This window comes from Caenorhabditis briggsae (assembly GCF_000004555.2).
Source record: "Caenorhabditis briggsae complete genome, chrIII, whole genome shotgun sequence".
Lineage (NCBI taxonomy): Eukaryota > Metazoa > Nematoda > Chromadorea > Rhabditida > Rhabditidae > Caenorhabditis > Caenorhabditis briggsae.
The window spans coordinates 3,345,252-3,361,361 of record NC_013490.2 but is presented as its reverse complement, the minus strand read 5'-3'; the positions used below and the strand labels follow the sequence as shown (position 1 = coordinate 3,361,361).

The 16,110-nt window shown below is 34.3% G+C and overlaps 4 protein-coding genes and 1 non-coding gene across 5 annotated transcripts in view; 2 read left to right on the top strand and 3 right to left on the bottom strand.

Moving 5' to 3' along the window:
• Nucleotides 1–2,895: 2,895 nt before the first annotated feature.
• Nucleotides 2,896–3,432, bottom strand: CBG21120 (the record flags this gene model as incomplete). Its single annotated transcript, XM_002642695.1, has 1 exon — nt 2,896–3,432. One exon carries the CDS (start codon nt 3,430–3,432, stop codon nt 2,896–2,898), a length of 537 nt encoding a protein of 178 aa, XP_002642741.1.
• Nucleotides 3,433–5,824: 2,392 nt separating this feature from the next.
• Nucleotides 5,825–10,974, top strand: CBG21119 (the record flags this gene model as incomplete). Its single annotated transcript, XM_002642694.2, has 4 exons — nt 5,825–5,925; nt 7,469–7,955; nt 9,268–9,345; nt 10,837–10,974. The coding sequence occupies 4 exons, from the start codon at nt 5,825–5,827 to the stop codon at nt 10,972–10,974; spliced, it is 804 nt and encodes a 267-aa protein (XP_002642740.2).
• Nucleotides 10,975–11,233: 259 nt separating this feature from the next.
• Nucleotides 11,234–14,258, bottom strand: CBG21118 (the record flags this gene model as incomplete). The annotated part of the gene is made up of 8 exons (XM_045243544.1): nt 11,234–11,383; nt 11,437–11,565; nt 12,363–12,551; nt 13,171–13,302; nt 13,350–13,386; nt 13,932–14,041; nt 14,093–14,132; nt 14,212–14,258. The coding sequence occupies 8 exons, from the start codon at nt 14,256–14,258 to the stop codon at nt 11,234–11,236; spliced, it is 834 nt and encodes a 277-aa protein (XP_045097251.1).
• Nucleotides 13,822–13,894, bottom strand: CBG28968. Its single transcript has one exon. It is a non-coding gene (tRNA).
• Nucleotides 14,259–14,737: 479 nt separating the features above from the next.
• CBG21117 overlaps nt 14,738–16,110 on the top strand; it is a gene marked incomplete at both ends in the record, with an annotated part of 4,251 nt that continues 2,878 nt past the window's right edge. The window contains 4 exons of the mRNA XM_002642692.2: nt 14,738–14,815; nt 14,868–14,924; nt 14,968–15,079; nt 15,256–15,383. Of these exons, the coding sequence (XP_002642738.2) occupies nt 14,738–14,815; nt 14,868–14,924; nt 14,968–15,079; nt 15,256–15,383 (375 nt within the window). The remainder of the gene's footprint in view (nt 14,816–14,867; nt 14,925–14,967; nt 15,080–15,255; nt 15,384–16,110) is intronic.

Sequence of the window (16,110 nt, the reverse complement as noted above, 5' to 3'; positions counted from 1 at the left end):
AAAATATTTTTATTAAAAATTTTTATAGATTTTTTTTGCAAAATGAATGGTCAGTGTGGCCAGTGTCCAAAACATGCACAGTGGGATATCATAGGCAATCGGATTGGAACAGATTTTCAATCTTTTGGATAATTTTGAAAGATTCCGTAATTTGGAAAAAAAATTGGATTTTAAAACGAAAATTTCAAAAATAACCATTCTGAAAATTTTGTGTAAAATTGGAAAATCTGAAAATCGAAAAGTCAAGAAAAAGCTAAGAAATCTGAACAAATCTGAGAATTCAAAAAAGTTTGAAACTGGGAAATCTAGAAAATTAAAAAATCTGAAAATAAATGGAAATTTGAAAAAAAAACGAAAACTCAAAAGATTTCAAAATTGGAAATTTTTTAAAAATCTGGAAATCTGGAAACGGTGTGAATTCAAAAATGTACACTAAAAAAATTCAAATATAGGAAAGCTGCAAAATCTTGAAAAAACATCAAATTAGAAATAGATTGAAAATCTGTAAAAATTCAATTTTGGAAAATTTCAGAAATTCAGAAAAAGTTAAATTCAAAAATTCAAAAATTCAGAAATTCAGAAATTCAGAAATTCAGAAATTCAGAAATTCAGAAAAAGTTAAATTCAAAAATTCAGAAATTCAGAAAAAGTTAAATTCAAAAATTCAGAAATTCAGAAATTCAGAAATTCAGAAATTCAAAAATTCAGAAATTCAGAAATTCAGAAATTCAAAAATTCAGAAATTCAGAAATTCAGAAATTCAGAAATTCAGAAATTCAGAAATTCAGAAATTCAGAAATTCAGAAATTCAGAAATTCAAAAATTCAGAAATTCAGAAATTCAGAAATTCAAAAATTCAGAAATTCAGAAATTCAGGAATTCAGAAATTCAGAAATTCAGAAATTCAGAAATTCAGAAATTCAGAAATTCAGAAATTCAAAAATTCAGAAATTCAGAAATTCAGAAATTCAGAAATTCAGAAATTCAGAAATTCAGAAATTCAGAAATTCAGAAATTCAGAAATTCAGAAATTCAGAAATTCAGAAATTCAGAAATTCAGAAATTCAGAAATTCAGAAATTCAGAAATTCAGAAATTCAGAAATTCAGAAATTCAGAAATTCAGAAATTCAGAAATTCAGAAATTCAGAAATTCAGAAATTCGGAAATTCAGAAATTCAGAAATTCAAAAATTCAGAAATTCAGAAATTCAGAAATTCAGAAATTCAGAAATTCAAAAATTCAGAAATTCAAAAATTCAGAAATTCAGAAAAAGTTAAATACAAAAATTCAGAAAAAGTTAAATTCAAAAATTCAGAAATTCAGAAATTCAGAAAAAGTTAAATTCAAAAATTCAGAAATTCAGAAATTCAGAAATTCAGAAATTCAGAAATTCAGAAATTCAGAAATTCAGAAATTCAGAAATTCAGAAATTCAGAAATTCAGAAATTCAGAAATTCAGAAATTCAGAAATTCAGAAATTCAGAAATTCAGAAATTCAGAAATTCAAAAATTCAGAAATCTGAATTTTTGAATTTAACTTTTTCTGAATTTCTGAATTTCCAAATTTCTGAATCACACCCCATTATCTCTCACCTTTGTCTGACGTTAATTGTCCTAAATGGATCAATAGCACCTGCGTCTCTTCAGATTCCCTTGTGTCTATTTTTTGATTGAAGTTCTCATTTTATTCTATGAAGAATACTTGGATGGGTACTAGGATGGGTACTAAAATGGACACTAGGATGATTACTTTGATAGGTACTGAGAAGGGTCTCGGAATGTCACTGTGTCTAATTGAATGACGCGAAGTGCTCTTTCCTGTGTATGAAGGATACTTTAAAATACTGTGATGGGTACTCTAGAAGGGATACTGTAGGAAGTGCATTGTTCACTGGTAAATTAGCCTTCTGGGAAGGATACTGTAGAAGCATTTAATACTCAAAAAATATTGAGGGAATATCTGAATTTCTAAATTTCTGAATCCCGATATTCCGGAAAAAAAATTATAAATTTTCCGGCTTTCTTCTCTTATTCCGAATTTCCTGATTTCTCTGTGAATATTTTCCGAATTCCTGAATTTCCCAACTCTTTAGTTTTCGAGTTTCAAAACTTTATGTCTTTCCTCCATTCTCTTTTTTTTAACAGCAAAATTTTTTTGTTTGTCATTCTCTCAGAAAGGCTTTAATTAAATTTTTCCAGAATGACCCCCACAGGGCCCAAGGCCTTCATAAAGCCCAAGGCCCCCAAAGGGCCCAAAGCCCTCACAGGGCTCAAGTCCCCCAAAGCACCCGAAGCCCTCATATGGCCCAAAGCCCCCATAGGCCTCATAGCCCCCATAGGGCCCAAACCCCCTACAGGGCCCAAAGCCCCCAAAGGGCTCAAGGCCCCAAAGGACCCAAGGCCCTCAAAAGATCCAAGGCCCCCAAAGGGCCCAAAGTCCCCAAAGGGCTCAAGGCCCAAGGCCCCCACAAGCCCAAGGACCCAAGGGGGATCCTTCCCCCGAGCTCCCTTCTCTCGATCCCAGAGAAAGCGAGAACTGATTCTTATCTTCAATTCTCTCTTCTTTTATAGTATTCTCCCTGAGGTCAATGGTTTCTAAACCAATTCACGTAATCGGTTTAGTCTAGAATTTTTAATTTTTTCGTTCTTGTTTTTTTCATCACGTTTAAATAAAACTTTTTTAATCTGTGAAACTACTGAAAAAAAGATTGCTCCTTTGAACCCAATTATCTCGTTTCCTGTTTGAGATATCAAAAAATTTTAAACTGATGAAATGTTTATCATGATATCAGTAACATTTTCTCAGTTGACTACTTTTAAATATCTTTTACAGGAACCGAGATAAAGTAGCTCAAAGCTAAATGTCACCTCATGGGCTCCGCTTACAGTACCCGTCATTTTTCAAAAGGTATCGGCACTACTCCTATTTTGGTTTGTATTCTGGGAAGGATATTGTAGAAGGGATACTGTAGAAAGAAGGGTGCTGTTAAATTACCTTTTCTATTCTTCTGGGGAGGATACTGTAGAAAGAGGAAAAATGATTTATAATTCAAAAAGGGATAAAGAAAGAAGTGGTCATAAACCAAAGAATACAAATTACAATTAATTGACGCAGAAATCGTTCTCACAGCAAACTTCAACTTCTTGGCGGTGTCAAAATTTTCCTTGATTTTGGCGGGAAGCTCGTCGATGTCTATGTCGTTATGTCGCAGCCGCTCCTCTTCCAGTTTCTCCGTCAGTTTGTTTTTCGGAAGATCGGCAGTGGATGGAAATGGCTTCACTTCTTCTATGTAGTGGTCGCACTGGAAGTTGGCCTCATTGTCTTCCGGGTGAGTGCAATACATATGCGCCACAGCGACATTTGAAGAATGGAATTGGTTGTGGAACGTTCGGTACATACAAAAATTTGAAGTCGCTCCCCTTCCATGCATTTGTAGCAGTTTTTGTGGTCTGTGTGCACCTCCTGGAAAAATTTTTTTTTTCAAAATAAACAAACCAAACTCGTTTTTAATTTAATTTAGGGAAACTGATTATGCACCTTTAAAGTTGGAACACCCCTTTTTCCGTTATGTGCGTCTCTAAAGGCGCATATCGCGCAAACTTCGATAGTTAGAAAAAAGTTGTTAACTCCAAGTTTAGAGCTCTAATTTTATTTTATATTTATGTAGTTGACCACTTTTTTCTAGCTACCGTAGTTTTTGAGTTATGCGCCTTGAAAGATATCGCGCGCACCTAGCGAAAAAAGAATAGCGGTGTCTCAACTTAAAAAGCGCATAAGTCTAAAACTACATTAGCTACAGAAAGTTATTAAATATAAAATTGAAGCTCTCATTTTGTTTCTCATTTTTGTAGTTGATCACTTTTTTTTAGGTACCGTAGTTTTTGACCTATGCGCCTTTAAAGTTGGGACACCCGTTTTTCCGTTAGGTGCGTCTTTAAAGGCGCATATCTCAAAAAGTGCGGTCCAAAACTACTACTATTTTAGTGCTGATTTTTACACTTTTTTTAATTTTAAAAAAGCAAATAAAAATAGGCAAAATTTGAATTTTCCTGATTTCCAGTTTTAATTTCAACTTTTTTCATCGATTTCGTTTTTCAGTTTATGAAATTCCGTAAAATTTTCAAAAAGCCTGAAAATCTAGAAAATTCAAAAATCTACTCACCTTCAAATAAACCAAACACATCGTTCAAAAGATAAATATTCAGAAAAATAGGAAATAGAAAATTCCAGAAACACATTCATTCAAAGTGTTTATTGGGAAGTTCTAGAATAATAGATCATCAGAAAAATAGACAGGGAACATTCCAGATTTCATAGGATTCTCTGGAATGTTCCCCTGAATAAATGTAGACGTCCATTCAGTAGGTCGTCGTGAGATGCATATGAGTAGGTAGAACAGAGAAGGACACAGCGAATGATATTGGCTCCGCCCCCTTTTGCACACTGTGTCTCATTGAATGACGCGAAGTGCTCTTTCCTGTGTATGAAGGATACATTAAAATACTGTGATGGGTACTCTGGAAGGGATACTGTATGAAGTGCATTGTTCACTGGTAAATTAGCCTTCTGGGAAGGATACTGTAGAATCATTCATTATTCAAAAAATTGAGAGAATTTCTGAATTTCTAAATTTCTGAATTTCTGAATTTCTGAATTTCTGAATTTCTGAATTTCTGAATTTCTGAATTTCTAAATTTCTGAATTTCTGAATTTCTAAATTTCTGAATTTCTAAATTTCTGAATTTCTGAATTTCTGAATTTCTGAATTTCTGAATTTCTGAATTTCTAAATTTCTGAATTTCTAAATTTCTGAATTTCTGAATTTCTAAATTTCTGAATTTCTGAATTTCTAAATTTCTGAATTTCTGAATTTATGATTTTCTGAATTTCTGAATTTCTGAATTTCTGAATTTCTGAATTTCTGAATTTCTGAATTTCTGAATTTCTAAATTTTTGAATTTCTGAATTTCTGAATTTCTGAATTTCTAAATTTCTGAATTTCTGAATTTCTAAATTTTTGAATTTTTGAATTTCTGAATTTCTGAATTTATGAATTTCTGAATTTCTAAATTTCTGAATTTCTGAATTTCTGAATTTATGAATTTATGAGTTTCTGAATTTCTGAATGTCTGGATTTCGGAATTTCTAAATTTTTGAATTTCTGAATTTTGATAATTTTAAAATTTCTGAATTTCTGAATTTCCGAATTTCTTGGAATTTCCAAATTTCCGAATCTCCCAAAAAGAATCCCGTTCTTCGTTCTCTGTGTGCTCAATCATTTCTCATCAGTCTGGCTGCCATCTTCTCCCGGGAAATCCCTTTCTTTCTCTGCGTCTCTCACTCTCTCTCTCTCTCTCTCTGCTTCTCCCTCCGAAAAAAGTGGGCGGAGCCTGAGCAACGACACACACTTGAGGTCTATTCTTCTCTCACTTTTTCCTCATTTTTCTTCAAGTTTTCAGTTTTTTTTGAGATTTTTGCATTTTTCGAGCAAAAAAGTGAATTTTCAGATTCAAAACTTAACTTTTTTGAATTTGGCGCCAATTTTCTGAAATTCTGAAATTTCAAAAAAAAAACAAGAAAATTTTCAAAAGTTGTGCAAAAATCTAGACAAGTGGGTAAACAAAAAACGGACTTTTGCAAAGGACAAATCTTATTTTGTGTCTGTCTGTGTGTCGGTTTGTCCAATTATTTTTAAAAATTGTTTTTTGCTTATTTTCCCTCAATTTTCATTGACTTTTCCCCAAAAAATCTAGTTTTTTTTTCAGTTCTTGGGTCCCTTATTTTTTTCTCTAATACCTCTTCATATGTCTACTCTCTCTACCATGAATCAATCGGACGAAGAAACCAAGCATACTGTACTTCTTCCCGAGGACTATGTACAAAAATTCGATCCCGATGCGTATTTGCAGTTTTATTTCAGCCAGTAAGCCTTGTTTTGTTATTTTTCAATTTTTGAAATTTTAAGCTTAAAACATATACCCATATTTCCTCATTTTTGAAATTTAATTTACTGACCGCGTCGCTCGACCGCGACGCATCCGAAAAATTGGCTTTATGCGAACTAGGGCATGTTTATACTCATTTCGAAACCCTTAACAAGACAAACATTTTGGTACAAGTTTCATAAAATTTGGGTTTAAATTAACGGAGTTACGGTACTTTTTGTAAAGTGGATCAAAAAATTTTTTTTTGAAAAACTGAAAAACTCAAATTTCCCATTTTTTTCTGCCATGTTTATACTCATTTTGAAGCTCTAAAATTGAAAAACTCAAATTTTATAATTTTGTAACAATCGCATTGAAATTAAGAAAGTTATGGCTATTTTAACACATACCGCTAACCTGGAGGCAGTGCGTTTTTTTCGGAGCGTTGTAGTTTTTAGGCGTTTTTTAATACTCATGAATTTGATGGGAAATTTTGCAACCAAACGTTTTAAAACTGCTAAAAATGACAAAATTGTAAAAAATCTCGATTTTCAAAATTCTGGTCCAAAACTGGTTGAGTGACAATTTTTGTGCCAACGCCTTTTACTTTGATGCAATTTATCTGGGTTACTGTACACTATATCAAAAAGTGGTCAACTGATAAAATATAGGTGATATTATGATAAACATTTTACCAGTTGACCATTTTTTGATATTTTTCACCGATATCGAGATAAATGGGCTCAAAGTTACAGTGCACTTTTTTGAATTTTTAATTGTCTGACCTCTATTCGTTTTTCGCAAAATTTCGATAGTTTTGACACAAAATCACCAAGTGGTTTGCTCTTTTTTGTCCGTTCTCTTTTTCCTCTCATTTCTCACAAAAAACCAAAACAAACAATATCTCGATTTGCTGTGTCTAAAGGATATCAGTTACATTTTTCGACAGGTCGTTTTTTTTTTCGAAAAAAGAGATAAGAACTGCGAAGTGTGTGCATCATTGAGCCTTGGTTTCTCGGTTTTAGACTCTAAACTTTGTTTTTTTTTTGGTTTTGGAAAATCATTGTCAAGTGGAAGAGGAAGAACGGTCTGCGGAGTCTAGCACACAAAAAAATTAGGAAAAATTAGAAACTTTAACTTTGGCCAATTTATCTCGATTACTCTAGGAGATATCGAAAAGTGATCAACTGATAAAATATTATTGATAAATTGATAAAATTTTTATCAGATGACCACTTTTTGATAACTATTACAGTTGCCGAGACAACTTGGCGTAAACTTATGAGGTCGGTAGCCCACCGAATAGCTTAGCTGGCAAGCGCCGACTTTTCATCTTTGACTCAATTTAGCTTGATTTCTGTGAAATATATAAAAAAGTGGTCGACGGATAAAATGTTTATCACAATATCACCAATATTTTATCAGTTGACAGCTTTTTGATATCTTTCACTGGAATCGAGATAATTGAGCTCAAAATTGACGACACGGGGTTGTGAGAAAATACGGTAAATGGGCAAATAATCGAATTTCGAAATTTTTCAGAGACGCCATTGAAGACGGAACCCGTGTTTCCCTCTTCGCCCTTCCCGTTTTTGCTCAACTAATGCTCCAAACAATGCGTCCATCCGAAAGAGAAACCCTTTTGGATATTGGCGCCGGTCCAACCGTCTACGCGGCTCTTTGCTTCCGTGACGTCATTAAACGAGTCCATCTCTCCGATTTTGTGGATAGAAACTTAGACGTCCTTCGAAAATGGGTCCGTCGAGAAGAAACAATCGATTGGGTTCCAACAATTAAAGTGATTAAAAGAACGGAAGGAGGACCAGTCCCCACAGAAAAAGTTTGTGATGAAGTTGAAGAAAAAGCGAGAGGATTGGTGAAATCTGGTGGAATTCATTTTGCCGATGTCCATCAGGATGTTGTGGTTCCAGAGTTAAATGGAAAACAAGTTGATATCCTTGTGTCCATTTTTACCCTGGAGAGTGCCTGCCGGAACTATGAGGAGTACTGTAAATGTGTTGCAAACATGGTAGGTTGGAAATTCTTTCGGTAGATCGAATACTAGAAAATCTCGGAAAAAATGATCAAGAAAGAAATTGTAGAGCACAAAACTTTACACATTTTGTAATTTATTTATTTTGGCATAGCTGTCTTAGTTTTTGAGCTACGCGTCTTTAAAGTTGGAGGGTGCTCAAAGGCAGCTTCGACTGGGGAATGCGGAGGTGTTCCTCTAAAGGCGCATAACACAAAATCTGAAACAGCCACGCTAAAATTGTTAGTTACAATGTTGTTTAACATAAAAATTTACACATTTTGTAGGTTAATAATTTCTCTGTAGCCGTTGTAGTTTTGAGAAATGCGTCTTTAAAGTTGATGCACCTAATAAGGGGACTGACCACAACTCTCAAGCGCGCATCAACTTTAAAGGCGCATATCTCATAAACTAAACCAGCTACACAGTAGTTGTAAACTAACAAAATGTGTAAAATATTATGCTCTACAATTTTATAAAACAATTTTTGAATACCTATTTTACTTTTCGAGCTACAGCGTCTCAATTTTTTTACTTCAAGAACGCCGTTTTCATGTTCTCATTGGAAATTCAGAATCTTTAAATTTTATGAAAGTTCAGAATCTTAGAATATCTCGGAAACTGTGAAATCTTGAGTTTTGTTGAAAATTATAAAGTACCTCATTCCTTCTTAAATTTCTGAACTTTTGGAATTCCCAGGTGTTCCTAAATTTCTTGGAGTTTTCTGACATTTCAATAAAAACTCATTTTGTTTGAAGCTCAATATCTCAAAAATCAGAAACTCTATCAAAAGGTTGTTTACTACTAAAATGTAGAACATAAAATTTCACACATTTTTGCAGTTTACAACTTTATGATAACTTTGCCCCTACTCGAGATATGCGCCTTTAAAGTTGGCGCGCGCCGTTTCACTGTTGCGACCCTTCTCTATCCCGATAACTTTAAAGGCGCATATCTCAAAAACCAAGAACTCTACCAAAATATGGTCAACAGCAAAATTTTTCACCATACAAATGTTGTGAAATTTCAAGCTAAACAATTTTGGTCGACCGCGGCCTGAAGATCTAACCTTCGACCGTAGTGCAATCTGATCCATCTATTCCTTCTCTCTTATCTCAATTTTTCTTCTGTTCGCTTCCTCTTTACAACAAAAAAGAAAAGAAAGAAGACATCTGTTTCTTGCCAATGAAAATTGAGGAAAAAAAGAGAAGTGTAAAGAGTCTCTCTTCGTCTTTTGTGTCCGAAAAAAAGACAATAAAATTTTCGGGGAAAATTGGATGAATAAAATGTGTTGTTTTATTGATTTCAGATGAGACATCTGCGTTCGGGTGGCCGTTTTGTCTTGGGATCGGTGCTCGAGGACAATGAGTACAACTCAGGGAGACAGGTGAGGGATTATTTCAGCTATAAGAAGCTTTAAATTGGCTCAAGAAGTTTCTAGAAAGTTATAAAAGGTTCCAGAAGGTTCTAAACTGTTCTAGAGGCTTCAATGTGGCTCTAGAAGCATTTTAAGACCTTTGAAAGTTTTCTGATATCTCCTGGAATTTTCTTAAAAATTCTGACTGCTTTAGAGACTTCAAACTGGCTCTAGAATCATTCCGGTTCCTTCTAGAACCTTCTAAAATCTCCCAGAACTTTACGAAATTTGATCTCATTGTGTTGATCTTTGCGATTGAGTAGGAGAGAGCACATCCAAAGGTCAAAAGCGATTGCGTCAATCTGTGAAAAAGATATCCCGCAGATATAATAGTCACCGTTTGTTTCTTTCCTTTTTGTTGATTTTATGACGAACGTTTTGGTTTGCAAAGAAATGAGGATTCGCACAATTAAGTGCAAATAGCTATATCTCAAAAACAAGAAGAGCTATTAAGAAAAAGTCAATTACAAAAATGTAGATTATGAATTTTTATATAATTTGTTAGTTTACAACTTTTTGATAGCTTTGGTGCCTTTTGAGATATGCGCCTTTAAAGAGAAGCTGATATTTGGGGTGGTTTTGGGGTGGTAAACTTTAAAGGCGCATAAACTATGCGGCATAGCTCAAAAATTTTTATCTAGAAATTTTTACAATTTTTAAGACTCGATGATTAGAAATATTCTAAAAAGTTCCAAAAGTCAAGAAAGCTATTTTAGCTATGCTCCTTCACAGTTACCGTCGGAACGGCTGTGGCTCTTTAAAGGCGCATATCTCAAAAACCGAGAAAGCTAGAAAAATATTGTCAACTGACAAAATGTAGGAAACTTTATGCTCTCTATTGTATTAGTTTACAAATTTTGTGTAGCTTTATTAGTTTTGAAGCTATGCGCCTTTAAAGTTCAGGTATCTAATTAGAGGGACGGAACCAACTGCGCGCGCCGACTTTAAAAGCCTCTATCTCCAAAGCTATGGAGGCTAGAGAAAACAGCAAACTACAAAATTAATAAAAATACAATTTTACACATTTTGTCAATAGAGAGTTTTCAGAAAATTTTATTAGTGTTTGAACTATGTGCCTTTAAAGAAAGCGAGCGCAAACAAGCAGCATCGACTAGCCGTCCTAGTCGCGGTGTCGCTTTAAAGGCGCATATGTCGAAAACAAAAAAAAGTTATTAATAAGTTACAAACTAGAAAATTGATAAGCATACAATTTTACACATTTCGTTTGTTCACAAAATTTAAAAAGATTTTGTCCCCTTTGAGATATGCGTCTTTAAAGTTGGCTTTGGTTGGCAGATCGTCCCTGTGCCTTAACTTTAAAGGCGCATATCTCAAGACCTAAGTTAGCTACACAAAAATTATCAACTAACAAATTGTGTAAAATTTTAAGCTCTACATTTTTGCAGTTAAAATTGTTGCTGTAGCTTTTTTAGTTTCCAAGATAATCTCAAAGTTTTGCAGACCATCTTTCACCTGCTCAACCTTCGTGAACAAATGATTCTCGACGCGCTGGTTTCCGTTGGTCTCGACATTCCAAATGCCAAAAAATACGTTTTGGACGGCGAAGGTGTCATGTTTATAATGGCAACAAAACTCTAGAATCTTCTGGAATCGATTATTTATAGATTTTTCCATTTTCTCAGTATTTTTTTTTGCAAGAAAAGTACCTTGGATTTTTGTAGGTCTCGTGTTTTTTTTGTATCGCACTCTATATTCTTTTCATATTTCTTTTGATTCCCAAAAAACTGCATGTTGTATTTCGAGCTTACCGGTTTTTGTAATAATAAATGAATTGTAGATTATAAATAAATTCAAGAAAAAAGAATACATAAATAAAAATTATCAATGGAGCGCACTTTCACATTTTCTGTGTGCCATCATCACTGGGCGGGGAGCGATCTAGGCCCAAAAGAAGCTCATCTCGATTTGGAGAAGACTCCGATTCAAGGTTACACATTTTTTTGGCGAATGGAGCCAAATCAGATTCTTCAGATTCTTCACGACGTCGCTGGAAATTTAGATTTTCAGATATTTCCAGAATTCCAAAATTCCAGAACTTACCGCTTTCAGCAAAACTCTCTTTACTTCATTTGCTGAATTTCCCAACTCCAATAAATTAAACGCCAAAGAAATTAGTTTCAAGTTCGGTGGAGCGTACATTGAGATGTAGTTGCAGAATTGGTTGAGGACCTGAAAGAGACTTAACTTAAAGAAGAGACAGTAACTTTTGAAGGAGGAGAGATTTCTAAAAAATGCTAACTGCGAAAATGTAGAAAATGAAATTTTACACATTTTGTTAGTTAACAAAAATTTGATAACTCACACCGTTTTTGAGCTAGGGGCCTTTAAAGTTGGTGTGTGCAACCAGGCAGCTCAGACTGGCCGCCCTACTAGCGGTGTCTTTTTAAATGCGCATATCTCAGAAAGATAAGTAGCTATCAAGAGTGGTCAATTAATAAACTGTAGAGCATGAAATTTCCTATATTTTGATAAAGTTTCCGTTTTCGCGCTATGCGCCTACGACTATCCCGAGAAACGGTGCCGCTTTAAAGGTGGAGGGACAGGAGATTTTTCGTAGTTTTTTTTTGTAGCTAGAGTATGCATTCTACCGTGACGGTGTACAACGCTTAATGTCACTCTGCGTACAGCTGTCGTCCTCGCCTTTATGTATGCAATCGGGCGTGCGCTTTCTCTTTGCCCGCGTGGCTCAGTCGGTAGCGGCGCCGCACCCTCAATCATCGCCCTCACAAGTTCAACTCCTCGAGGGGCATCTTTGAACGAAATTTCGAGAACATTATTTTTTTCATGTCCCCCCACCTTTAAAGGCGCATATCCCAAAAACTAAAAGAGCTATGTAGAAGTTAATAACTAACAAAATATGAAGAATTTTATGCTTTAAGCTTTTGTAATTGACCATTTTTGAATTTCTATTTTGTTTGCTGTGTTACAGCGCCTCAGACAAAACTGATTTTTATTTCTAAACCTACCTGTGTCAAAGACGAATGTCTGCTCATCTCTTGCACATCATTTTTATACTTATCAAACATTTCAAGTAGCTGCTTGACTTCATCATAACTAAATCCAATTTGCATTAAATCGAATTGTCGTTCAGCTGGAAATCTCATCAGTTCCTCTTCGGATGCCAATGGAGCCAACATTTCTATTTGGTTTTTTCTCTGGAAATTGAAATTTCGAAAATGTAGAGCATTAAATTTTTCATATTATGTTAGTTTACAAAATGTTGTTAGCTATTGTAGTTTTGAGATATGCGCCTCCAGTGTTGGCGCGTGCTTTGGGAAGCGGTCCTTATTAGGTGCCTCAACTTTAAAGGCGCATATCTCAAAAAATACAGCAGCTAGAAAACTAATTTTAATTGCAAAAATGTAGATCATAAAATTTTCACAACTTTTTAATTAACCACTTTTGCGTAGCTATTGTAGTTTTTGAGATAATCGTCTTTAGTGTTTGTGAGCGCATTGGGTGGGGTCTTAACTTCAAAGACACATTTCTCAAAAACTGTTTTAGCTTGTTAACTAACGAATTGTGTAAAATTTTATGTTTCCTATTTTTCTAGTTTACAAAACTGACATAACTATCATAGTTTTTCAGTTATACGTCTTTAAAGTTGATGCGCGCTTTGTGTGGTGTGCCTCAATTTTGAAGACGCATATCTCAAAAATTATTAGAGTTAGGAAAACAGTTTAAACTGCAAAAATGTAGCTCATAAAACGTCAGGCAACCCCCCATCCCTAGCTAACTTATTTTTTGAGTTATGCGCCTTTAAAGACGTCTTACCTGGTGGTTGAAGAGGTTATGTAGTGTCGTTGGCGTCACCACAAAACTTTGACTTTCAGATGCCGATAAGGAATTTTGAGAAGAGTCAAAAGTGGCTTGAGTGAAGGATAAAGGAGTGCTCGGCTCGAATTTCTGGAATTCTTTCATTTTTTTTTGAAATTCAAAAAATAAAATTTTACATTTATATTCGATTTCAACCGATTTTTCAATGATGCTCTTTGAATTTCAGCTACACGACATATGCGCTCGAAAAATTGTTCCTTGTGAGGTCCCAACATAGTGGAGAGTCTGAAATTTTGGATTTCAGAATATTAGAATTTCCGAAATTTAGAATTTCAGAATTTCAGAGTTTTAGAGTTTTAGAATTTTAGAATTTTAGAGTTTCAGACTTTCAGAAATTCAGAGTTTTAGAGTTTTAGAATTTTAGAATTTTAGAATTTTAGAATTTTAGAATTTTAGAATTTTAGAATTTTAGAATTTTAGAATTTTAGAATTTTAGAATTTTCGATTTTTTGAATTTTCGAACTTTTGAATTCTCAGAAAATGGAAAAATTTAAGCCAATTTTCTAGCCAAAGCAAAAAACCGCATTCTAAACACCAAGAAAGCCCTAAAAACATTTGCACATCTCTAAAAAATTTTAAAAAACAAATTGCCCTGAACCAGGATCGAACTGGTGACCTTTAGATCTTCAGTCTAACGCTCTCCCAACTGAGCTATCAAGGCGCGTCAAGGAGGGAAGAGGTGGAGGGCGTACACATACGAGTGAATTTTGCGCAGCTGGTCGAACGTTATCGACGTCTTTGCGTTGGCACTGGACTCTTTCTGCTGCCGAATGTCTCTCTCCAACATTTGAATTTCCCGCTCACAATCCTGAATTATCTTATCAGTGAACTTTAGGACCATTATCTTATCAATACTTACATTTATTGACATGTATTGGCTCAACGACCCATCTTCGGTGCTGGAAAAAAAGAAAAACAAATATTTTTTTTGGGAAAATTCCTCATTGAATTTGCTGGAACTGCAGTAATCTGACTTACCCATCATATTTGGATAGGGAAAAGTTGGATTCTTGGCTTTCTTCCATTTGAAAAATTTTTTAAAAATTTTTTAAATTCAAAAAAAAACAACTTTTTCCGATTTTTAAGAGAAAAAAATTGTATGTTGATGGGGAAAATTTCTTCAACGGGTTGGACAATTTGGATGATAAGCATTTCTCTTATCACTATCGTCATCTATATGCTCCGTTGATGAGGAGACCCCGTAGTGTATAATAATCAATTCGATTCATTTTTTGTTTGTCTTTATTCTTCTTCACATGATTTTTTATTCCTTTTCCCTATACTTTTTATCATTTAAACCCCGATTTTTCTTCGATGATTCATTAAATTTCGTTTTATATCAATTTCCGCGAGTTTGCGTCGCGGTGTTTGCGGACCGCGCCTTGCCGAAAAGAGGCGCGAATTTGAAATTATAATCTCGAAAATTTTTTTTCTTTTTTAAAAATCTATTTTCAATCAACTTCCCTTAAAATTTCCCTTAAAATTTCCCAATTTTCAGCTAAAAATGCTCAAAACTAACTTAATTCGAGGCTCTATAGAATCAATGACCCTAGCGGATTCCGTCTCTGACATTGATAAATCGGTAAATTTCATATTTTTTTTTCAAAAATTTTTTAAATAAAATTTGTTTCCAGTTCATCGAAGAAATGCGTCCGAAGATGTTGCTCACATGGCACGATGTCTCAGTAGCGGTAATTTTTGAATTCCCGCCAAATCCCAAATTTAAAATTTCAGGACGAAAAAGAGGCTGAAAGCATTGAAAAAGGAGGACTTTTCCGGTCTTGTTGCACCAAAAAAGTCAGTGATATCGAGAGATTATCAGTGGAAAAGCGGATTTTGGATAATGGTAGGTTAAAATTTCGAAAAAATCATTTTTTTCAATTTTTGACCCTTTTCAGGCATTCTTGACTTATTCTAAATGGTTTTATCAATTTGTACACCTAGAAATTTTAAGAAATCTGAAAAATCGGCCATTTTCAACCTAAATTGAAAAGAAAAATCGATAAATCAATATTTTTGCAGTCTTCGGATTGGCTCGTCCCGGCGAAGTGACGGCTATCATCGGACCAAGTGGTGCCGGAAAAACCACACTGCTCAATGTGCTCACAAAACGAAATTTAGCGAATTTGAAGACGAGTGGAAGTGTTAAGGTGCGCTCCAATGAGAATTTTTGAAGTTTCAAGTAATGCAAGTGCGCTCTATAGAGAAAACTGCAAAAAAGTTAATTTTCAAGCAGAATAAAGCGATAAAAACGTTGAAACATGGAAAATTCAAAAAAGGGGGACTCCGACCAAAAATTTTTATTACCCTAAAATGTTTCAAAAAATATGTATTTTCCTAATATTATTGCGAAAAAATTCAAAAAAAATCCTAAATCCCCGAAAAACGGCGTTGAAAAAAAAAAGAATTGGAATTCCCGCGCAAGTTTTACTTTTTCAGCTATTTTTGAATTTTTTAAGGACACCTGCTGTTTTTCACGTTTTCAGTACAAAACAAAGGGGTGTCCTTCAGAAATTGGTAGATAGCTGAAAAACTAGGAATTTTCAAAAAATTTTGTAAGTGCAAAGTTTGAAGTCTAGGTCTGTTTCATAACCTCCCATGTTTTCAAAGTGATCCGACACTTGGCAGCCGAGCTCCTGAAAATGGCCAAAGCAACTGAAAAACACGTTTCTGTATATCTTATTGACCAGTATATAATTTTAATTTTCTCTGTTTTTTAAACTTTCACCTGATTGAGACGACTTGTAGAAACCTATCAATTTCGGGGTGATAAAAAACCGTTAGTATGGGGTGGTGATAAATTTAATGTGTCGAGATGTGTAAAGACTATCTTGTTTTGAATTCTTTTCCACAATTCAAATCCTTCCGGATCCTACC